Source organism: Lonchura striata, chromosome 6 (assembly GCF_046129695.1).
Source record: "Lonchura striata isolate bLonStr1 chromosome 6, bLonStr1.mat, whole genome shotgun sequence".
NCBI lineage: Eukaryota > Metazoa > Chordata > Aves > Passeriformes > Estrildidae > Lonchura > Lonchura striata.
In genome coordinates, this window is record NC_134608.1 from 36,924,728 (window position 1) to 36,950,374 (window position 25,647).

Genomic DNA, 25,647 nt, shown 5'->3' on the forward strand with positions numbered 1-25,647 from the left:
AAAATCCAATCCCCCCCCCCTGCCCCCCAACAAACAAAACCCCTACAAAGTTCAAGTGTAACTGGAACAGCTTTTTTAAAAAATAATTTTAATTTGCCATTTATCCCAATAAATTTTCAAACAGAAAAGTTTGTTAGTAAGAAAAGTTCCCACTTCATTTTTTACCATTTTTCTTACCCCTCATGAAAAGCATCAAGCACCAGATATTTAGAAAAAAGAAAAATAAAAAAAGGCACCAGAATAATCAGAACTTAATACTATGAGCTATAAAACCTCATGTTTTCACCAAAAAAAAAAACCTAATCACAACATCTAATAATGGAAAATTTATGCTAACTTTTTATGTGCCAATCTAACCTTTTATTGTGCATCCAAAAAATACCACTCTTGTTTCTACCCTCAGTCTGATCCATACAGGATTCAAGACCAGGTTTGGAGCCACCTTGGTGACATGACAGCTGCCATCATAGTGACCACACTGGGGGCCTCTGGAGAGAACAGTCTCCACCTTGACAGCTCCAACACAGGATAGTAACACAGTTCTCCTCCCTGTGGCTGAGGCTCAGTAGGAGACCTGTCTCACATATGCTCCCTCCCCATCTCTTACAGAAGCACAGGGATTAGTGGTAAACTGCCATTAATCAAACACAAGAGCAAACTCAGCCCAAACATATGAAGGTCAGCATTTCTGTGGATTTTTAACATTCAGCAATCCCAGCCTCATGACACAGCCCATGTCTTGAATTTCTAATGCAGAACAGACACACAGTGTACGCATCCTTATTCACCCCCTTGGGCATGTTGGGAAAGAGGAAGCAATTGCTGCCTCCAGCCAAACAAACAATGCCAAACCACAGGCACCAGCATCTTCTGTGACTATTCCTAAAACTCCACTCCACATGCACTTTTCATTTTTCCTGCAACACTTTCTGGCTCGAGTTACTTCCTGAAATCCTGAAACAACAGTGCTAAGCTCAGGCCAATATGCTGAACCATCTAAGTACTCTTCACTGATGCTAGAGTAGAAGGATGTTGCGTGTCCTTTTGCTTATTTCCACTCTATCTTCAGCCCACAGATGCCACCACAGAAGACCCATCCCCCAAGCTGACATGTTAAAAAACTCCCAGCAGGAGCACCCAGTGCCACCCATAAGCCAACAGGTCCACTGAACAGTGAGGCCACACTGGAACTCACTTCTCTGTGTGAGAACAGCCTGTTTCTTCTAAGCCACTCTGCCCTACTTCAAAATGCAAAGGACAAGGTGTGCCCTCTCTCTTCTCACACTTACCTCTCCTGTAACCAAGTATTTTCCATCTGGAGAGAAAGCGAGTGCTGTAATTGTTTTCCTAAAACAGAGAAAATAACACTGAGAAACATTTCCAACATGTGACTTCATTTCAATACATCATGACTGGGGAGTAGGCTGGGACAAAATGAAAAAATGCTAAAGTCACCCATAATAGCCTGACATAATGGTTTTGCTTTGCCATGGGGATTCTCTGCCCAGGTCTCAAACAGCAGCTGATGGCAACAGAAAAGCTCCAAAACTCGAGGTTCATTGCTGCACCTTTATTCCAGGTGCAGGACCATGTCACACTGCTGGCTTCAATAATGAGGTCATCATTTTAGGTGGAGAAAAAAAAAAATGTCTGATACCATGGAGCTGTAGTAAGATCCCCTCCATGCCATGATCATTACAATGCTTATGAGGTGGTACTTTGCCAGCAATAGCACCTCATGTGAGAAGGAGCTGGAGTCAAGCAGCAGGCAGCCTGTCCCCAAGGCAACTCTAACCAAGGGGATTTAGTCTGAAGCAACAGCAGCTCCTGAACCTCAGTCAAGCCATAAAAGTCTTGAATTCACCTCATAGAAAGCAAGCCCAGCTTAAAGCTTTACTCACCTGGAGCTGTTTAGAATATGGTGTTGCTTATTTTTTCTAGGGTTGAACAGCACAACAACACACCTAGAAAAAGGAAACACAAAAACAAAGAGATTACATCACCACACATATAAAGATAACCAAAGAGCTATCCTTGTTGGAAAAGAACAAAAAGCGTCAAAAGTAGCCCCAAAAAGCTGTTTTATCCCCTAATCTCAGACTGAGCTGAGGTTAACTAAAAAACAGAAAGCAAAAGAGCAGTCCAGAGGGAAATAATGTCTCTCCCATGTTGAGGAATACCATTTGCTAGTACCATAAATAATTACCTTTCCACCCTCCAGGACCCCCGAGTCTGATTGTTCCAGCTGGACAGAAAGGCTGGCCATGAAAGCTTATGCAAAGCCCTAATGGATTATGTCTCCTGCCATAAAACTGACCCTGTCTGCTGGGCACCAAAGCACCATGTCTGGTAGAAGAGTAAGTAAGAGTAAGAAGGTAGGGAAGAAGGAAAGGGGGGATCTTTTGGAAAAGATTTCAGGGGGGATGAAGGGGAATGAAAGGCACTGAATTTCTGTGCCTGACCTTAACAATAGACAGGACAGAAACCACTGAGTATAGCACAAGTGACTGGCTGGTTGAGAAGTGAAGACACACAATGCCAAAAAGCTATTTCCCTGAGAAGTCTATCTGCATAAACAGCTTGCTCAGGGACCTTGCAGTATCTCTCAGTAAGATGAACTGCTAAAGCAAGCAATACTAAGCTCCTGGTAAGCAATATAATCAGCTCCACTGTAAGCAAAACACCTCTATGCTGACTGGGGGGAAAGGAAGGAGAAGAGACCTCATCTCCCACTATTCTTGCCCATAGCACATTGCCTCCATGTCTCAGCCCACCAAAACTAGACCTACAACAGCCACAGGTACTGCAGCCTTCCCCACTCTCCAGAAATACCTTATACACCATTTTTAAATCTTCATTTAACAGCACATGTCTTGCAGCAGAGAAAAGTAACAACCAGTAACAGAAAATGCTGTTATGGGAATAAAAAAATAGAATAACAATTGTTCTGATGACCTCGTGCCGTATTTTTCGCTTCACCTCTAAAACAGAAACTGTGGGTTTTGCCTGTCCCTCTAGAAGAACACACTGCTGCAGTTTGGAGAGTCCCAGCTCTTCCTTCACTGCAGTGTTGGGGGAGCACTGCAGGATGTCCCAGCAGCCTTTGCTACACTGAGGATTTCACTCACATCACCACCATCCTGGGGCTTGCTTGCAATACAAGCCAGGCTACAGACATCAATAACTGGGAGAAACGTGCAGGACACACAGGAGAAGTAGAGGAGTTGGCCTGAAACAGCAAATCAGAAGGGCAGAAAGCTGAGGCACAACAGAAATCCACTGCAGAACCTCACCAACATTTCAAGACAGGCGGTGCACACACACACACAGGACAAAGCACACCTTGGCACCTAGAGCAAGAGCCACATCCTTCCAGGCCTTGCTCCACATCCCCAGCAGCAGGCAGGGCCAGGAGTGCCACAGGCATAGCTCATCGTAGACAGGCCCTGAAATGTCTCTGGCATCTCCTCACCTAGCATTGGCAGCTTTGGTCTTTGGTCTGACCAGGCAACACTGCCATGAGGAGTGTCAATTTTGAAAAGAGGGCAGAAAAGAGAAATGACACACCAATACGTTAAACTGAGAGTCCTTGGCTGAACCTCCCACACTCCATTAGCACTGCTAGCTCAAAGCCAGCATCCAAAGCACCAAGGATGCACAGGATATGCAGGTACCCTCCCTCAGTCTACTCTCCAGCCATACCATTTCATACAACCCTATCCATTCATACCTTATCCCGAAGGCTAAGGTAATAAGGGCACCAAACTTTCTTGACTTTTTTGCCTTTCTTAAAAGGCAGATGGCCATGGTTGGAGATATAACCTTGTGGAAGAGCAGAGAAAGTATGGATAAGCAGTTTGTTCAAGACCAGAATTGATCCTTTTGCACTTTTTATCCTGGGGAACCAAACTGGAGAGTTTCAAATCAAAGCCATGCTACATATTTCTGAGGGATTAGTGCAAAGAAGCAGGTGGTTTGTGTTCCATCAGCAAGTCAGGGAAGGTTAAGCCTTACAAATCACAAGATATGAAATAGGAAGTTAGCAGATGTGAAAACCTATCTAATCCCAAGCTTCCAGCTAATCAGAAAAGCAAAGCAAAAACCCCATTATGATTGATAGGGTTAATGGACCAAAATCCTGCCGAGTTAAAACAAGGATGAATTTTGCTTAAAACAAGCTTAAAAAAACCAGAAAGAATAAAGGGAAGACATGAAATCTTTGCAAAGACTTTCTTATGCAGCTCTTAAAGTCAAGTTTCTGTTTTATTGTGAGGAACTCGGCAGAGAAACAGGACATCAGAAAAGTGAACACAGTTTAAAAAACAGATGAAAGATACAAAACATAAACCATGGTCTTCAAATCAAGCAAGCAAACAAACCACTTCCTAGAATAGTGTAGTGAGCCACAAAGGTCCAGGGCTTTGCCACTATTAACTTACAGGGCTGAACTTCTGGCCACTTACAATCATGAATTTTAGCACAGTGGCACCCCAGAACAGCCTGTGTGCCATCAGACTTCCTCCCCCCTCTCCAGACCTTGGCCAAATCCAGAGCCTACAGGGGAAGTAAGAGCCACCACCCAGCTCACACAGCAAGGCAAATCAACAGACCATTTGAAGAGCCACATAGCTCTCAGTGCCAGGGCAGCTATCACAGATGTGGATGTTTTAACTTTGTCTTAAGACAACTCTATGCTTGATTCATGAGTTTGACCATATTAACAAACACTACCTGGAGAGGCAGAGGGATAAATCATTAGTATCTCCTTACAGGTGAACATGCACTGATTCACATAATGAAATAGTAATTTTAATTCATAAGCTCAGCAAAAGAAGATACTTTGATTTGTCAGTTAATAATTAACACAACTTAGTAATTAGTTATGACCTTCTTGCCAAGCCATTTAGCCAGGATTAATTAGTCTTCTGAACTTCTTTTCTTAAATTAACTGCTACCCAATAAAAGCTACCATACTGCAATGCTGTCCCATGCTGATTTTCCACCATTCCTCTCCTCTCTGCCACACACAAGGGCAATGAAGACTTTGGCCAACTCCAAGGATACCCTACTAAGCAAGATGGCAAACCACAAACCATCAATCATACAGCGGGGCACAGATCCTTTTCTGGGAGTCAGGAGCATCCAAGTTTGTAAACTAGCTCCCTCTCAAAATGTTTGGGAAGGTTTCTAGTCCCTTCCATCCTAAAGAGCACAATTCCACAACAGGCAAAAACTATTTCTAGTTCTTTAATCTCTTCTGAGTGTCAGAAAACAGCCTCAAGTTGCATCAGAAAGGTTTAGATTGGATATTAAGACATATTTTTTCACAAAAAAGCTTGTCAAGCACTGGAACAGGCTGCCCAAAGATGTGGTTGAATTGCCATCCCCAGAGGCATTTAAAAGATGTGGAGATGTGGCACACAGGGTTTAGTGATGGCTTGGCAGTGTTAGGCTAATTGGCCATGGTCTGAAGCTCTTTTACAACCTAAGCTGCTCAATGACACAGGGTGGCCTCCAATGCTTGCTCACTCACAGCTCAGCTGAATCCAGCAGAACCTGCAGCAGATTCCTAAATAAAATAGTTCAGAGCCCATTAATACTCTGGGCATGCTCCATTTTAGCAAAGAAAATCAGTCTAACAAAATAAACTGAATGGAGACACTGAATGGTCTATTTACTGACCCACCTACTCCAAAGTGCCTCCTATCCAGTAAGGTTACCAAGCCCTTGAAAGAGTCAAAATTTCTACACCTTTCTATTTATGCTTGCTTTAATCTCACAGTAGTTAAAATAATAAATATAACTACCATGGAAAATTAGTTGCATCAAAGAGCATACACCCATATAACCATCCTCCACCTTTGTCTGCTTCTTTATAAGGCTGCATTCAGTACTCTACAGCCAGAGGGATAGGAAAGGATGAATGGTAAGAGAGCACTGATCTTTTTATTCACAGCTACCAACTGTGTATGTAGACAGGGCAAAGTACTTCAAACCCAAAGTTCCATAATGGTCACATCACCTGTTCCACACACTCCACCCCTTTCCCAAACTGAAGCTTTCAAAACAAATTCAAGTGCTCAAGACACCTTCATCTGAAGAGATATTTTTGAATGCTAGTGCCAACATGCAGACTAAGGCTAGCTCCAGAAACACCTCACGAGACCTACAGAGCCTGGCACACATTAGCTTTTGAGAATATCAACATTGTTAGCACTCTTGTTTCAGCACAAACCCTACCTCCTCTGCAGCTGCAGACAAGGCTTGACAATTACAGCACCTTTTTAATCCACAAGCATATTCTGATTTCCAAGATACTTACAGAAACTATTTGCTGCTGTATGGATTACTGCTGTACAAACCATACATCAGCCAGCTAAGATCAAGTGTCTTGTTTGTTTGCCTGCTGGTTCCTGCAGAGGCTGTTGGCAATGATACACATATTGAAAGGTATTATTTCTAGGTCTATGGTGCCACCTCACAACCATTAAGCACACCTTCCTGATGCAAGCAGCTTTTATAAACAGCTTAGCTGGGCAATCTTTCCCTGTATGCCTTTTTCTTGTGGGACATCCAGGTAACACAAGGGAAGGACAGAATTAGCTGTCACAGCAATGTCGAAGGTTTTTACCAACAACATGAGCATTGTCCATCAGGGAGCCCATTTGTATCAACCAACAAGTAAAGTTTCTTGCAGAACTTCCCAAACCTCCATGAAGGTCATATGTTCACAGCTGTGCATCATATACGCAGATAAAAAACAGGGATGGAGGGGGGAGAGGGACAAGGAGAGGAAAGAAGGGGGTAGGTATGGAATGTCACAGTAGTTTCCACTGGCTCCAGCAAAAGCAAAAATACCCACAAAATATAAAACTGAGCAATTTTCCTGGGCTAAGTATCATATTAGGAGTAGAGAGGAATCAAATGTCAGGATCACACTTACACAAAGTATCTGACTCACTAAGTCAGTGGCAGTGGGTCACTCCATGCACCTTTACTTTTGACTTTTCTTCTACTGGCTTCACTTCTGCACTTACCAAATCAAAGTTTCTGGATATTTTGCTCTTCTTATTGTCCTCCTGTTTCCCAGAACATCCCCCTATTATCAGCTGCCTTACCCCAGCCATCTCCTTCCTCAGCGAGCTGACAAAAATCAAATTTCTGCAGAAGTCTGTTTTCCCTTCTCCTTCCTCTACAGGTTCCCTTTACAAGGGGTTTGGGAAAATTAAAATGCTGCACTAGCATTCCTTTCCAATCTACCAACCAACTCAGCATTGCCCTATTTCATGGGACACATGACTGAAGGCAAAGCTCATGTGTCAAGTCCTCCTCTCCCAAATGCATGGAGCCTATGCTATGAAGAGGATGCTGTACAGAGGAAAGAAAACTCCATTAAAACATGAAAACAAACATTAGCTTTCTTTTTTTTCCCCTACAATATACTCCTTTCATGCCACTACAAGAAAAAAATGAAAAGAGCAAACAGTCCCATCCCTTCAAAATTGGTCCATTTCTCAATTTCTGGCTCATACCTTGCTCTCTTCCCCTCACCCAAAGCTATTCAAATGAGAGTGCAAAATAGCTTTCTATGCACTAAACGCATGGGAGAAAAAAAAGACTTTGATAAGAACAAAATCTTTTTTACACTGCATTGGTTGCCATGGCAAGCTTGATCAGAGCAAAGTAGTGTCTACAGAAGCTGGTGTTAATTTTCTATGTGGCAATTCTTCCTGCCAAAAAGCTTCTTTAATTCATAGCCAGTACTGGGAGTGGGTTAACAGTGATGAGAGGATGTGCACACTGACTATGTAACTGAATAGGCATTTTCATGCAAACTGTATTAATTACATGCATGCTGAGAAGAAAGATCTATCTAGTGAGAGGTTAAGAGCTGGGTGTCACTGCCTGAGCAGAAAAGCCTCCAGAGCTCCCTGTACCAATCTGTGATAGAGAGAACTAAAAAGGTGGAAGCCTGAGAGGTGCAGCTAAATTCATGCTTCAGAAACCAATGCAGGCTAATGAAAAGCCATGAATACTGAACAAGAAGCCCACTGTGAAAAAGAAAGTCAGTGATATATTTAGCGTCACTAAACTAATAGGGTAGAAATTTCTGATTGCCAACCAGGGACATACTTGCTCTATTTAAAAGTCTGCATGGCACCCCAAATCTGCAGGAGCAGGAGCTCAAACACATCAAACAATAGGCTCTGCTCAAAAAAAACCACAGGAAGAACTGTGACAAACTGAAGTACAATTTCTTGCCTCCAACAGTCCAGTCCTAGGGAAGAACAGGGCATATTTTAAGATACTTGTCCAGACTTTTTTCTCAGCCTCCAGAAATTTGACTTTCAGAGACATCTTAAAACACACACTGCACTCACACTGAGAGAGGAGAGAGAGAAGTAGAGGAAATTGCAGCAGAGCTGAACTGACAAGGATTTATAGGGATAATCCCCAAACAGACAAGGGCAACTTCTGTTCTCACTACCATTTCAGCCTACTGAATTCACTTCGTCCATTACAGAAGCTGAGCTTCAAAGCTGAGAGCCCTGCAAAATCTCCACCAATACCTACATGATCCAATGACATCCAAAAAACAAGCAGCTTTCTCTCCCTGTCATATGGCAGGGATGCTACCATCCTCATGATCTTCTGCAGCCAATGTTGTTTGTGCCTGTCTACCTGAACAGGCCCTGCTGCAGATGAGGGGACAGGGCTGAGTGCCCAGAAAGCTTCTCCTCAGTTCCTGCCCTGCACAGGGAGGGCCAACACGAATTCCTGCCACACACAGCCGACAGCTTTCACTGGCTGCTCTCAGCAGCCCCTTTCCACCTGCCAGACTACATCTTTAAAACAACCAGCTGTGTCTCAAGCTGCAGATGGCAGAGAACAGATGCACAGATCTGAAACAGCATCCAAAACATTTTAAACATACTTTTAAAAAACTCAACACATGAATAGATAAAAAGATCGAATAACGAGCAGAGATTGTGACTGTAACATTGATCAGCCCAGGCCTCTCTTCTTGCATACACAAGGCACCACTGAAGTTTCAGCTTTACCAGGACCACAGATGAGAAACTGCAGAAGTTTTCCTTCCTGCCCTTCCTACCTCCTCCTAGAGTGAAAGTGCTGCCCGTCCACATGGGCTGGCTACAGTGATTTCTAGCAGGTCCAGCTGATCTCAGTGCAACATATCCTCACTCCTGCAACTATTCCATGTGGAAAATACTTAATCTACCATTGGAGGTTTTCATGCTATTTAAAGGTCTATTTTTAAGGAGGTAGTGAAAAAGAAGAGGATGATTTTTAAAATTAGCAACCCTTCTGACACTGGGCAAATACAAGGCAGGGTGATGACTCAGGAAAGCACTTCACACGAAATAGATGCAGAGGAAAGACAGCCTGGGTCTCATCTTCCACTGGATAAGTTGTACACAACTCCAGAGGAGCCATACTGGAGCCAGAGACATGGCAGAAGTACCCTCAGGAGATCGATGGCTTTTTACAGAGCTGCAAAATAAGGAGGCACCTTTCCTGGGAGGCAAAGAGCTAAGCCAGACAAATTGTGAAAGACTTGGGCAAGAAGTGCATGTAGGGAAAGCAGAGGGGAAAAAAGGCCTCAGAGCAAAACCATTAAATTTAAACCAGCTTACTAACTGGGAATCATTACAATTGCAAGGAAGATGAAAATGTTTCCAGTTAATTGTTATGGCTCACGGCTACCTAGTCACCAATGATTCAGCAGGAACTTCACCTTCAAAACAACCCCATTCCCTTTAACAAGTCAAAGCCAGGAGAGGGAAAAAAATCATCATGAATGAGAAACAAGGAATAAAACCCTGTCCTGGCAGAACCAGGGACAGACCATTTCTGCTGCATTGCAGAATATTCCACCTGTACTCCAGCCTGCAACAAAGGTAGGTAGGAAAATGGAGCCGTGCAAAGCAGCTCCATTACATGAACTTACACAGACTGAAATGTCTGTCAGTCTGCACATCTGACGAGCTTTGTAAGAAACAGGGCACTGATGACAAATGCCTCTATAGACACATACACACACACACACACACACACACACACACAGGTATATACAAAGACACATGCATACATATGGCTCACAGCTGACTATAGTATTTACATGCACACAGAGAGTGCACATTTCTCCTTCCCTCTCTCCAAAACCACTCACTTCCCTAGGGCAGGGAAGCAATGCCAGCAATACACCTACACAAAGTATCAAATCAACTGGGCTAGGAGTTGCAGGGCTGCATTTTATTTCAGCACTCTTGGCAAACACCCACGGAATACTGCAGATGAGCAGCAGCCACAGGGGTTAGAGCAATGGGCAACTGATGATAGGTAGGCTGGAGGAACAAAAGGATCACTGAGATAGTTAATGACCAGAAAACGTGCTGATCAGACACACAAGAAAGACTGAGAAGACCTAGGAAATGGAGGCTCAAGCAGCACCTGACTGGTTCAAGGTGTGACCAAGAGAGATAAAACAGCCAGAATACGGCTCAAAACCTGAACAGCTTCACATGCAAGACAGAAAATGCAACTTTTTCCACAAGGAACACTACAAAATCACAGCATACTATGTTAATTCTTGGGGAAAGACCTGTTTCCATATGCTGAGATCTCCCAAAATTACAGCTGTCCCAGGAACATCAACATGGAGAAAAGAATCTGTCCTGACAGACCAGCCAAGACACCTGCTTTGGGGATCTCTTGCTCCCTAGTTGTGCTCCACCCTTCCACTTGCTCTCAAGATCCAGTCCCTCTACAATCAGTATCTGGCTATTAGCCCCAGATTTGCCATTTTCAGCAACAGTCCACAAGCTTTTTACTGAGTCTCAGAGGCCTTGGGCTGCCTGGGTTTGCCTGCTCTGAACTTTTCTTGACCTGCTTGTAGCTCTGTTTTACTTGGTTGAGCTGTGACAGCAATTTCTGTAACTGACCAGGTGTCTATAGATGATTTGTTTTACTTCTGTTTATCTTTTGTGGAGTACAACCATAATTTTATAAAAACAACATTGACCAACAGCTATTTTATGTAGCCTGAGATATTTACAATTAATGACTGCATAATGAAGAAAAATGCTGGCATGATATAAGAGTAGAGGCCTTGAGAAGTGGAGAAGCAGGACACAGTGCAGAGGAGTACAGGAATGGGATGGTAAGAGAGGAGGCACGTGCTTGCTATTAGAGACCAAACTGCTGCAAACAATTCACCCACTGTCTGTTAAAAAAACATACAGACCTGGAGCTGAAAAAAACCAACTTTTAGGGGTAGCAAATAAAACAAAGAAAAATTATATAACATGCATTCAAGACACCATATATAGTGAATTCCAGAAGCACTGTGGAGTTGTACAAGTGCAAGATGTGCAAGTGCATTAGTAAACATATAAAAAATTACCCAGATAAACCCTGGAGTAAAGAAGAATCCAGTAAAATCCACTTCATACTCTTCCCAGAGAAGGGCTACAAAGCTGAAGATTTACCCTTAACTACTGACTTTAAGATCCAGAGGAACAGTATAAGGATGAGCATAACACCAGAAAAAACAAACAGAAACAAATAAATGTATTACAGTTTTAATTGCACTATCACAATTATTCAGATATTTTTATATAGAATTACCCTAATGCATTATTAGTCCTTCTTTTTTAGGTCATAATTAATGGTAAAGTAAAATTATTCATGAATTAGAGTGTTATGAATTTAGTTATACCAACAATAAATTCCTGCCTTTTTTATTTATGCACATACACGGCCCATATATAAGGGCTGCTTTTTCTTTGCCCATGAACAACAAAGCCCAAGGCAAATACCTCAGAGAAAAGGCACACATACAGGGGAAGAGAAAGCAACGAAAGACGATCTCAAGAAAAAAATTCAAAAAATTTTAAAAACAGGCAAAGAGCAGTTTACAGGGAAAGGCAAGAAAAAGATAAAGAGAAGCAAAGTTTACAATAAAATTACTGCTGAATAATCAAATCTGTCATCACATGCTGAGCAAATTCAGCTTTTGAGTCCAATGGTATAACAAGAGAAGATGGGAGCTCTCTGAAGGTGCCCTCCTGGGATCAAGCGGCTCCTTGCAGAGATTTGCAGACCCAGCTGGGATTACACAGAGAAATCTGGCTCTACACTTCAGGTTTGCACCGACTTCCCTGCAAGAGCAGCTGACATGCCATGAAGCCTCAAAAGCTGAGTAAGTGTCTTCCTTTAAAACCAAGTCCCAAAGGAAAAATATATCCTGCTTTCAAGCAGTTGGCTAACACCTCTGTTTCCAGCAGCATGCACAGCCAGAGTATTCCCTCATTGTGCTGGGCAACCCGAGCAGGGAGAAAGATCCATACATCAAACTAATCATCTGGGGCAGACCAACATGACAGCTCAGGGCTTTAACTGTTTTACCACGAGTACAAATTGTATCAATATTAAAATGGCATCATTCAAAGGAGCAAAACAAAAAAACAATGAAATTTAACCCTGTCTGTCAGCCCCCTCTCCACCACCATCACACCTGGGGTAAGGTACTGGGCAGACCTTCCAGGGTTCACTGACCCATTATTGATCCCTCCTACATTCCAAGCAGGCAGCAAAAGCCCCCACAGCAGCAAAGAAACAGGAGCAGCTTTTCCCCTTGAATGCTTCAGTAAGCATAATCCAGGCCATATCTCTGCAAGAGTGTCATATTAAAAAAAAAAACCCAAACAAAGAAACAAAAACCCACCACAACTAACAAACAAACAAAAAAAAAGCCTACACCAAACACACACACACACACCAAAAGGAATGCTTCTTGGAAAGCATGAAGTTAAAGTATCACTTGCTCAAATAGCCAGTTGTTTTCCACTTCTCTAGGCATGGGCAAAGCACACAGTTGCCTTGGGCAGCAGGCTGCCAGATCCACAAAAAGGCGCTAAAGCCTCCTGCCAGCCTTGCCTACTCAGCACCCTACAAGGTCAGGCTGGCAGATGCTGAAAGAAGGGGCAGGGGGAGCCTGCTTCTCCCCACAACTACCCACACCACACTGCACAGGAAGCCTGCTGCAGCTCCCAGGCCCAAACAGCCACAGCTCATGCCAACTCCCTCTCCCAGCCTTGCCACTTCTCACAGAAGGAACAGCTCAGATATTGCCAGATTGGCAAAGTTAAATTCTGCCCATGTTATCTTTTTAAAAGCCTTGTGACAGCCCTGCCTTTAACAAAAGATGAACATTTACTTCTGCTTTACCTCTATCTCAGCATAATACATAGTATTTTAAATGCACAGAAATTTTTCTTCAGAGCAGTTAATTGAGCATCAGCTGTCAGGAGATCTAAAAAGACAGCTTTCCTGGAAGGAGAAGCAATCATGATAAAATTCAGTTTTGCTTTCTTGTATATCTCCTGTCACAGAGAAATATTGCCACTTGAGGGTCCAAGACTAAGAGTACTTCCTAAAAAGTATTAGGTTAGCATTGCAAAAGCATAACCACTACAAAGGCAAGAAATTGGCTGGTATCAGCTCTGTCAGTCCTTGACTGCCAGCTGAAAGAACCATGTTCAGATGCACAACAGGCCAATGTGTGCATGCATTGCAGGGCACATCTTCCAGTGCAGCAGGGAGGGGGCCAAGTCCTACATCTGGTTCCTAAGCAATAGTCAGGGCATGCTTACAATAAACAAAATACACCATTTTCTTGGCACTTCTTAGCTATCCTAATATGATGCTCTTTCACCTTTAACTCACTGCCTTCTGACACTGAGTGAAACCCAAGACCATCTATAGTGCCAGATCTTCCAGAAAGAGTAAAATGAGTGACTCCTTGTTGTTCACACCTGGTGATGGGATATGTCCTTTAGACTGTATAGACTTCTTTTAACTGAAACTCTGTGATTTGTGTCAAGGTTGCCAGGAGACAGTGCCTGTTTTGAGATTCTTGGAAAGGGTGGAGCTCAGCTGAGGCAGCTGGTATCTCATTTTCATCCCAGACTTTGCTATTCAGTCCCCACTCCCCCCCCCCACCCTTGCTCTTATGCAAGCTCAGGACTTGGCTCACAGGCCAGTGGTGTTGCTGCACCAAGGCACTGGTTGCTAGGAGGTGTAACTGGAGAGATGCAGAGCAGGTAGAGCAGAGAGCAGGCTGCTACCTGCAGGTAACACAGGCTTTTGAGTGCTCGTGCTCTCTGCCATCCCCCTCCTTTCTCAGCTAATGGGAAAACCCCAGCAGGTTGCAGAGCTGAGAAAAGGCCTACATGTTCCAAAATAGCTGAGGTACTGAGAGCTTTGCAACACTCCTCTTCCCTATTTCACTAGCATGCAATAGCTTTCCAAACCTCTCAAAGATTCCCACTTACAGAGCTCTACCTGAGTGTTTAGATCTGTTATTAAATAAAGCAGTCATGCTTATTCTCTTGCTTCCATTTATTTACACATGAACTGCAAGTTTATGACCCTCACCACGGGACTGCTTCCCTGGCCTCCTCCTCCCCCTGTTTTTTTCTTTTCAATAGCAACTTCCCTTTAGTTCATATGCTGGTTAATGAGATCAAAGCACAAAGTAACAAACCAGCCATATACATGGGATTATTACCAGCTTGCTTCCCAATTTAAAAAGCTAATTGATACACTCTAAGATTGAGGACAGTCAGCATTTCTCTTAATACAATCATTAAAACAGCAACTGCTGTCGATATTGTGACAGGCATGATGGCACTTCCCTTTCCTTTTGAGAGAACTGGAATATTTGCCCTGGAACTAGGATGGCAGCAGTAAGAAGCATGTAGTTTTCCTTAATATGGTTTGTCAGGCAATCCAAACAGCAACAAACTTGCAGGACTCCTCCAAAAATCTCTACCTCTCCCTGCTCACAACCTTGGGAATCCAGCACAAAGAAATTTCAAAGGCAGTTAAATGCTTTGCTCTAACAAGAATTTTCATTGCAGCCTTGCACAGATAACAGCATTCCCATTTCCCTGCTCTCACCTTCTTCATTACTAACATTTTTGGCAACAGCAAGAATCCACACTAACATTAATGTTCTTGAGGACTCAGCTAATACTTTTGGCCCCCCAAGAAACATTGCACAGGCCTGGACCAGTCACACCAGTTGTGTAGGACAGTGTGGGACAGAAGCTACCTAGCTACTTACCCTACCCACAGTACCCAGCTTCATTTACAGCTCACTCACACCACTGCAGCACCACATACAGACTAAAACCCCTCTCCAAGATTTTCCATCACTGGTGGGAAAAGCACATGCATACCGCCTACACAGACAGTGCAAGCAAAGAGCCTTCTTTGGTCTATATAAGAGTCCTGCAATTCATTCTTACACTAAAAACTATTTCCAACTTCACCATCAGTTAAGTTCAAAAGTTTCCTACAGCTAACACAATTGTGTGTCATGCTGTGGTACTGAAGGGTCAGAGTCCTAAGGTAATTAGTAATCAAAGAATTTGCATGTAAAAGTATTCTGATGTTAAAAAAAAAAAAAGGGAGAAATGTAAAACATATCACTGAAGGGATACTTACACAAACTCCATCCTATTTCCTTCTACAAAGCATTCTGAGAGCATTTCTTTCCACCACTGCCCTATTTTGTATCCTCTCTCTAAGAACCAGGCTTGCTCAGTACTTAGAACAGGTGAAAACAAGGATACAGAAGGAGTGGAGACAGTAGCATCTGGGTTTTTTTTGCCATCCTTAACTTTATGTGTGTGCATGTACCACAGCATCAGCTGAGCTCATGTCCCATTCACGGAACCAGCTGTGGGATTTCAGCAGGAGCACCATGCTGCAGAGGCTCTGAAAGGCAGCACAACCTGTGTCTGTAGGCTTTACCACCTTGAGGGAAGGTTACTGTGTGGTCTTGGGAGAAGAGTGTCCAAACTAGCACAGGTAAGGATTGATGTACAACACAGCATCTTTCCCATTATCCCCTTTTTTTTCCAATATAGACATTATTTAATACCTAACTCCTATTATCTATAAGGCAGAAAATGTTACTTTTCTTTTTTAGGAAATGGTGCAAGCCGAGAGAAACAAAGTGATTTTCTCTACCATCCAGTCCCATGACAGACTATAAATATGAATAAAAGAAGTCTGTTCCCCATGCCCTACAATACACTGGCTCTTCCCTATTGCTGGCTTTTTTAGAAAAGTCATCCTGTCCTTTGGACAAACCCTTAATATCATTCCAAATACAGAGCAACATGAAGAATACAGAGCAACACACTTCTAGTGAGACCCCACCTGATGTACTTCATCCAGGTGTGGAATCCTCAGGACAATAAAGACATGGACCTGTTAGAACAGGTAGAGAAAAACCACAAAAATGACCAGAGGACTGGAACACCTCTTATGTGAAGATAGGCTGAGAGCTGAGCCTAGATAAGAAAAGACTCCAGGAGACCATACTGCGGCTTTTCACTACTTAACAATGACTTACAAGAAAGACGGGTACAAATTTTTTACTAGGGCCTGTATTAGTAGGAAATGGACTTTAAGCTAAAAGATAATAGATCCAAATTAGAAATTTTTTTTACTAAAAAAGTAATGTGGCAAAGCACTGAAACAGGTTGTCCAGAGGGGTGATAGATCAGCAAACTGGTTTAGTTGAAGATGTCCCTGTTCACTGCCATGTGGGATGGTCTCTAAAAGTCCCTTTCCAACCCAAATTCTATCATTCTATGACTCTCCTGGACCCAGCTCTGGAAATTTGAAGGTGAGAACATGAAGAAAGAATAGTTACCAGCTCACCTCTGAACTGAACTCAGTTTCTGTTCAACTCAAAGCAGGGTTCCTATATCCTAAGGAGATCCTCAGGCTTCTCTTTCTGGGGAAAGGCATCTGCTTCTTCTAATTTATTCCCTTTCTCTACAGATTTCCTGTGAACATATTTGTGCAAAATGTTTCGTTTTAGTTGGACCATTCCCTTGAAAAAGTCTCAATTCAATCTAGATATCAAAAACCAGTCTAAACAAGTCAAGGTTTCCTGTTGTAGCTTTTGGGGGTCTGGTTGGAGTTGAGGTTTTCTGGTTTGTGTTGTTTTGTTTTTATAAATAGCAGCAAACTTTTACCAAGGGCCCCCAGACTTCAACTTTGATTCACCCCGAGTGCAGAGATTGGGTACTGCCTGTCACAGGTCCTGGCACTGGAAGGGCTTCAAGAGGGGGCACAGATTGTGCTCCTTCTGGGACAGGAGGTTTTGTAGCCAGATAAGGATGCAGCAATTTGATCCTACACTGAGCTCAGCTGCAAAGTCCAGCCTTTTCCAGGTACCTGACAGAAAGGAGGAATTACAAAAGCATGGATGAGCACAAGCTGATCCCAGATAGTGTGGGGTATACAAAGAAAATTTTGGGAGAAAGGGCTCATATCACATGGCTTCTCTTGAAAGACAGGGAATAAGATACATTGGTACCTGGAGGCTTGAAGGAGGATGCTGTATCAGATCTATTGCCGATGCCAGATCCTCAAATAGTAACGGTAGGACAAAGCATCACATTACATCTCTATCTGTCCCAAGCTGTAGTGGCTGGCTACAGAGCAGCGACACACCCCTTGTAACTTGAAGGCTGGATTAGCATGTGGCACTCAGGACAAGTACCCAGAAGCTCTGTGCACAGGGGAACAACACTGTGCAGCACAACAGCAGCTTGTCTCAAAGGGACCTGGCAACACTAAACATCAGCACTGCCCTGACTCATCTTTCAAGACCAAGAGTGACACAACGTAGAAGTCACACAAGGTCTGAAGCCAAGCATTCCACAAGATTCCCACCATCCACCACAAGAGCTACTCCACAGTTGGCAAAGATGGCATTAACCAACTCCCCATCCAGCAGCTAAGCTCTCAGACTCAGGGGCTCAGCTCCCAACACATTCCCTCCAGCCATCTGACAGCACCCCAGTGCTGCAGTCTTCAATGTATGCTGCAGCACTTTTGGCAGACTTGACTAAGTCTCCCCCTGGTTTAGTAAGAAACTTTTCTGCTCAGCTATTTTGAGGTTTTGTCCTACTTTTCTCCCTTTTCTGCTGGGCAACAGGTTTGCTGCAGGTCTGAAGCTTCACAGCTACCTCATTATTTAAGATTTTACCAAATGGTATGTCCTCTGCTGGTTGTCAAAGGTAAAGAATTGTAATTAATTAGGCAAGAGATCAAAAGCAGCCACACACACACAGACACTAGGGGACTGGTTGATGAAAACTGCCTGGAAGTCAATTTAACAGGTTTGACTCCAATTCTGGTAAAGTCTTAAACCAGGGGAGTTTGCCTACAGCTCCAGGTGATTGCTACTACTGCTTTGTTTGCTTAAATTGTCTTGCTTTCTGCCAAACCAAGCAAGCCTGCAGCTGAACTGATCAATACACAACTGTTCAGCAAACAATCCTACTTTTTTAGATGCAGTTTTATTAGAGATGTGGATTCAATGTGGAAGAGTCTCCAGTACTCACTGGAGAGACCAAGAAAGGAGAGACCAAAAAGGGAGACTTCCCTGGGGGAGGAGCCAAGCATTCCTACCTGGAGAGAATCTGGCATTTGGAATGCCACAGCAGCCTTTTTCCACTGGATTCCCAGAGGAGCAGCTGTCTTCTCCACTCTACTCCCAGAGGAAGACCAGGCCCATCTACACCACCGCTGGACCTTCAGAGGAAAACTCCACCCTTCTACAGGATCACTGCTCCCACAGAACCACAGCTGCCACTGCAGGAGGGCTGCAGCCACCATTTCATGGGACTGCTGCCACCACCCTGAACAACAGGGTGTAGAAACTCCTGTCTAGCTGTTATGAACGTGTGGAAACAGCTCACACAAGAAAGACTGTCCCTACTCCAGCAGACAGGACCTTTTCTGTCTGAAGAACAATGATGGGGATCCAGAACTGGATCCAGCTGCTATCTAGATTTGAAACAGGCAATTACTCCAAACTGTATGATTGTTACTTGTGAATGTCATGGGTCAACTTCAAGAGAACAGAAGAGAGGCCATAGCCCCCTTAAATTCACTTCTGATAATTAAAATATCAGTTACAATTATTTGATCTGAGAATAAAGCCTGAGATTGCAAAGCACATCTCCATTGTTTTGTCCCAAGTACAGACATCACTTTCTTGCCAGAAACTAAGACTGTGTCAAGCCTTCTTCAGCCCACCCTTCTCTACAGCTAGTTCTTCAGCTACACCCTCCCCTCCTCCTAATCTGCATTAATAAAGGCAAGTGGTGAACGAAGTCTCATTACACCTCGGTCTTCATGCCCCAGTGCAGATACTTCTTCTCTCTCCAGTGGGTATTTAGCACAGGGAGATTTGAGACACAGTGTATCCCTGCTTCTTCCTGAGAAATCTGTTACTGCTGGGGAAGGAAAAGGAACAAAGGGCCTGGCTACTCTTTATCATCTTTTTGGACACATCTTTTTGAAACCTCCTGTTGCTCACTTTTGACACAAAGTTTTGCCTGGTCTGGTGGTAGCAGCCCTACTTAAACCATTCTGCAGTACAGATTCTAATTATGCTTAACGATCTCAGTTCAGGGGCTTCTTATCTTCATCTCTGAGCCCATCATCATAATTGTGCCAGCTGGAAAATCTCCCCAGATGGCATGTTAAGCACAATAGCCTCACAGAAGAAACTTACTAACAACTCCAGATTCCTGGGAGATGAGGGGAAAGAGGTATAACTCTTGAAAGGCAACTGTCCTTTTTCAAAGAGGACAAAGCAAGCTGCCTCTGAAGTAACCAGATGCTGAAACCTGCTTTGAAGCATACACAAGAACTTTTCTTCGTTTTATGGTAGGTTTCTACATTTTTACACGACCACAAAAAATCATAAAAAGAAACTTCTCCTTCAAAGGTTTTGGTAAGTAAACTTGAAGGAGGCCAAAACCAGCAGAAGTGGATTTATCTACTGGCAACCCAGCAGCTCAAATATTTCAAAATCCCTGTACCAATTCAGTCTGCATTTGGTATACAGCCCAATAGCATTAGTGTTTATGCTAAGCAAAAAATAGTGAAGGACTGTACCTGCACAGAGAACAGAGCAGTAGAGCTGTGCTCAAACTGCACATGTACCATGTACTGGCTCTATAAGGAAGTAGATTGCTTCTGTGCACAGAGTTTTCTAAAGGCAACTACCATTGTGACACCCAAGCAATGTGACCAATTAGTTAATAAAAACAGGCATTGAAATAAGGCAGGAATACTTGTTAAGTTACAAATTAGGATTTCATTTTCCATGTCACCACTAATTCTAAGCTGGCCAAAATGGCCATAAGTCCTGAAAAGATCCCAGTTCAGAACAGCATTTTGCCTCATTCACCATCAGTCACCCATTAGATTTGCCTCTCAAAATTTGTTACTGTACCTCATTGACCAAAACCTTCCACTTTAAGGAAGAAAGAAGGAGCAAGGCAACATTATACCTGCTCAGCTTACACAATGTTTGTCCTAAGTGTTATTCTTCCATTGTGGGTTATATACAGCTTAAGGTAAAGTGAAATTTTTCTAAACTGATTATTTATTACCTTGTGCAGTAATCTATCTATATAATGATGGAAAATTATGACTAACACTTTCCAAGAGAAAGTTTTCCATCCACATGTGGATGGGCTGGATACCACTCAGCCTTACAGCCTATTTACTGAAACTGGAAAGAAGTATTTGAGAGCAAACCAACAATCACTTTTGGAAAAGAAAAATCTCCATTCTTTCAGCTTCCAGAGGGATTTACCACTCAGCTATGTGAGACAGCTACACATGTGTTGAACAGGCTCCTTGATGGATTAAAACCAATTCACTCATTTCCTGTTCATCCCCTTCCTCCCCTTGCTGTGATAGAAAACCATCATCACTGCCAGTCAGCGCAGGACCTGACAGCCCGGAGGGGTATGACTCAGAAGGGCTGAGGAGTTTAGTGGCTTCCACTTCATTCTGCAAATCAACTGAGGATGAGGGGTGCAACAGGGCAAGTCACAGTGAAGAGATGAGACTGTGGCTAGATGTTGCTGCAGTGCAGGTTGGCACACATGAAGCTGCACAGCACAATTGCAGTAAAATAAAATTTGACCAAGAACTGTGCAGTTTTCTGGTTTGAACACTCATACAATTATTTATTTTGGACTATTACTTGTCCTATCACCAAAAAAAAAAAAACAAAACAACTAACTAAAACCCCAAGGTGATAAAGCTGAAGAAGGAACAAGTCTAACTCCTCAACCATATCATGCAGCAAAAAGTAGCAGGATAAAAGACTCAGTATCTTCGTTTTATCTTTGACCATCCATCACCTATTGTCCCTCCCTATCTACAAATACGGATGATTCATTCTGAAATGGATCAGAATACAGGGACATCCAAATCACATGTTCAGCAAATGTACTGTGCACACACACAGAGCTAGCCAGGGACCTGTGTCTGTACTGTCTACAGCAATTTCTGAGAGAAAGCCAGAGAAACTCATTTTACTATGTCTCAGAGAGAAATCTCTATATTAAACACGCATCTGCCTTTCACAGGAGTTGCTGTATGTAAAGAACTATTAAAGAGCTGAAAGGAGGAAAGAACAAAAGAATATGCAGTTTGAGATTGATGAACTCAGCACACATGCTATGTATCAAATACCAGTTTTCTCAGCGAGGAACACTAATGTAAAAAATCCCTGAAATCTATCAGATTGGCTCCAAATTGATGAGCAGAACTAGAGGGATGCTTAAGCTGACCAGAGCATGACAGCATAGTGTTTAAAAGGCATTGCACACTAAAGGCAAAAAGTGCTATGTTCCTGCTCCTCAGAAGAAAAAGCACAGGATGCTTCCTCAAGCAGGCAAATGCCTGAAGATCAGGTTCCCAACCAGCTATCAGGATCAGCTGAGAGCCAAGAAGAACAATGAGAAGTGAAATCAATCAGTCATACCAACCTACAAGGCCTAAAAAACAGCAGTAAACAAAACACTAAAACCAGATAAGCTGACTAAAGCTATCTTAGTAACTGGTCTAGAATTTAAATGATAGACATTTTACAGACCCATTTTTTTCTTTTTTAATGTTAGTCATACCCAGAGGCTTTTCTTAGTTTTGTTTCTCTTCTTGTTTCTAGGAAACAGAGCCTCAACTAGCTACTGAAAAAAAAAAAAAATTAAAAGAGAATGAACTGAGAAGAGCAGGGAAAATGAAAAGCAGGGGAATTGAAATAAAAGAAGGCCAGACCATTGGTCCTACCACAAGAGGTAAAAAATTAGGAATACTTCTGTACTCCCCTCACAAGAACAACTTTGTTAGTCACTGCAAAACCCAAAGATCCAATTAAGCAACTTTGGGTTTGCTTCACTTGACAATATAAAAACAGATTAATGCAGGCAGCAGATGCAAGACCTTTGCAGAGGATACAATTTTCCCTCTTATGTTGTCTTATCTCCCAAGACAAGAGCTTTACATCAAAGTGGTAGCCTGGAATATCTGCAACGCTCAATGCCTTTAGCCCTTTATCACTGACATGAAGAAAGGTCTCCTACAACAAAAGCATCCCACAAAAAACATACCAGGATCAGCACAGCTGCTGTCTCACACTGCCAGAGAGGGAGCCTCATTAGGGTCAAAGCAGAGAAAGGATATGTGCAAAAGCCATTGGGAAGAAAATGAAAAAATGTAACACTCAGCTCTTTGGCACAATAGTGGAGTTGGAATGAGTTTTGTTGCATTGGGAATTGCTTCTTTCATCAGTTTAAGAAACTTCCCAAGAGATTCAGAAACTCCAGGAAAGAGAAAACTCAGAAAAAACAATCACATTAAAAAAAAAATATTTAGGCAAACCAGAGACCCAAATGAAGATTATGCTCAAAGAATGCCAAAGCTTCTTATGCAGAAGTCCTCATTCACATAGTTGCTTGTATACCTGGATGAAGTCACAATGCCTGGGGCAATTGTTTTGATCTCAACCAAATCAATCTAGGTATGTTGAAAGTGTTCTTAGGAAAATACAGCATTGTTACGTAAATTCAGCTTTTAGGGTTAGGACTGGAAGAGCAAAGCATCTGCATGTCAGCATTGCAAAACCTCTGTACACAAGCAGTAGGATGGGGAAATCACTGGAGTACAACTGAGGATGACTAAGTTGCATGCACAGATCATGAAAAAACTGTGCATGAGCCATGCCCAGTCTGCTACATCACACTCATGTAAGTTGTTTGGTGTCCAGTAAATGCATAGATGTATCTGAGCAATGTCACAGGGTCTGGTTGGAGTCCTGTCACCACTGCTGTGCCCCAAGGTTCAGTACTGGGCCCAGTGTTGTTTAACTTGTTCATTAGTGACTTGGATGAAGGAGCAGATGCCTCCTCAGCAAGCTCACTGATGACACAAAGCTGGGAGGAGTGGCTGGTACCCCGGAGGGCTGTGCAGCCCTTGAGAAGGCCCTCGACAGGCTGGAGAGATGGGCAGGGAAGAGCTGTCTGAAATCCAGCCAGGGCAAATGCAGGGTCCTGCACCTGGGAAGAACAACCCCAGGCACCAGCACAGGCTGGGGCTGGCTGCTGGAGAGCAGCTCTGCCAGGAGGGACACGGGGGTTCCAGTGGACAACAGAGCCCTTGTTGCCCTTGTGGCCGAGAAGGCCTGTGGGAACCTGGAGTTCATCAGGAGGAGCACTGCCAGCAGGGCCAGGGAGGTGATCCTGCCCCTCTGCTCAGCCCTGGTGAGGGCATATGTGCAGTGCTGTGTCCAGTTCTGGGCTCCTCAGTACAAGAGAGACATGGAGCTCCTGGGGTGGGGCCAGCAAAGGGCTACAAAGATAATTAAGAGACTTGAAGCATCTCTTATGAGGAAAGGCTGAGGAGGCTGGGCCTGCTCAGCCTTGAGAAGAGAACTGAGAGGAGACCTCATCAGTGTCTATCAGTGTCTCAAGGGAGGGTGTCAGAGGATGGAGCTCTCTCTCACTCTCCTTAGTGGTGCCAAGCAACAGGACAAGAGGCAAAGGGCAGAAACTGATGCACAGGAACTTCCACCAGAGTATGAGAAAAAGCTTCTTTACTGTGCAGATGACAGTTCAGTTCTTTACTGAACAGAGTGGCTGTGGAGTCACCCTCACTGGAGATATTAAAGAACCATCTGGATGTAATCCTGTGCCCTGCTTGAGCAGGGAGGTTGCATCAAATGACCCAGTATAGTCCCTTCCAGCCCTACCTATTCTGTGAGTCTGCGAATTCAAATAGAAACAGAAATATACAAAATGAAGCCAGTGTACCAGAAAGACCAGGATTCTTCCAAATCAAGAGACATTCACTGGAAATCAGAATGGGGAAAAAAAAAAAAAAAAAAAAGGGCAACAAACCAAACTAAAAAGAATCCCACAAAAACCAACAAAACCCAAGCTGAACAAGATGATTAGATTGTTAACTTGAGACTGTCTTGACCGCACCATATCACAACAGTATCAGGCCAGCCATGGCACAAAAGCAGCAAGTCATACAAGCCTTTAAACTTTTAGAACACACATCTAGTATATTCCTGCCCAGGCCATGAAATGTTACCACCAACAAGTAAGGATAGGAACTCCCCTGTAAAGCCCTAACCTCTTAATTAGCCAAAAGAAACCCCAGGTGTACTCACACTTGATTAAATCAATGTTAAGCATGTTCATCAAAGAACATTGCTATTAACAAAACTAACCTACCTTCAGCTATGCAAGAGCACAAAATACCTGCTTAGTGCACTCATTTTCTTCTCTCTCTCTTTGCTGACCTCAAGTGTCAACATATTCAGTATCAGAAAAGATACACAGGAAGAGGCAAAACACATCAAAATATATTTGCCTGGCTCCAAAGAGTACAAGCATAACAGATGCTGTTGAACACTGATGTGGACCTCTAATTGTCTGCAAATTAACAGACAACTAACAGACACTGACAGAAAGAGAGGCAATAGGCAGAGATTAAAACATATCATAATCCATTTGAACACAAAGAAAAAATACATTTTTAAACCCCTTTATTTTTGTGTTTTTATTTTGTTTGTATTACTTTGAGAGTAGTCAAACACTGGAACATGGCGCCCAGAGATGGTGGCATCTCCATGTCTGGAGATATTCAAAAGGTGTCTGGCCATAGGTCTGGGCAACCTGCTAGAGGTGACCCTGATTAAGCATGAGGGTTAACTACATGATCTCAAGAGGCTCCCCCAACCACAGCAATGCTGTTATTTGGTGAACTGGGATATCACCAGGTCAGGCAAAGATTTCCAGCCAGTTTCACTGACTCCATCTCTCATTTTAGCCACAAACACAGAATCATTAAATGCTGCTAGTATATTTATGGTACCCTTGAAAACATAATTTACAACTGATGTGGAAGATCTTGTCTTCTAATTCCAGCTTTCAAGTCTCAAGAGTATGTTCATGCAATATGACTTGGAGATAGTGCCCTTTGCCTGCTCTTTCAGCTTGCTGACCAGCAGAACAAGCTCAAAGGAGAGACAAACTCATATTGATTCCTGCATTGCAGCAGACCTCTCCAGCTCTCACCCATGTCCCTGTATGTAGCTCCTTTGCTTTCCATCAAAGTCTCCTTCTGGATACCTCTATTTGAACTTAGACCACAATTGAAAGATGTGTTTCACTTCAAAGAACCCACATATAAGCAGGTTCAGGCTGTAAGCCTGAA

The 25,647-nt window shown here is 43.1% G+C and overlaps 1 protein-coding gene across 7 annotated transcripts in view; it reads right to left on the reverse strand.

The window, feature by feature from the left end:
- Positions 1-25,647, reverse strand: part of MAPKBP1 (mitogen-activated protein kinase binding protein 1) — a 100,530-nt gene that overhangs the window by 45,389 nt on the left and 29,494 nt on the right. For all 7 annotated transcript variants that reach the window (XM_031505019.2, XM_031505021.2, XM_077784152.1 and 4 more), the window contains exons 4-5: positions 1,902-1,964; positions 1,290-1,347 (exon numbers count right to left, since the gene is read on the reverse strand). In XM_031505019.2, coding sequence (XP_031360879.2) covers positions 1,290-1,347; positions 1,902-1,964 — 121 coding nt within the window. The remainder of the gene's footprint in view (positions 1-1,289; positions 1,348-1,901; positions 1,965-25,647) is intronic.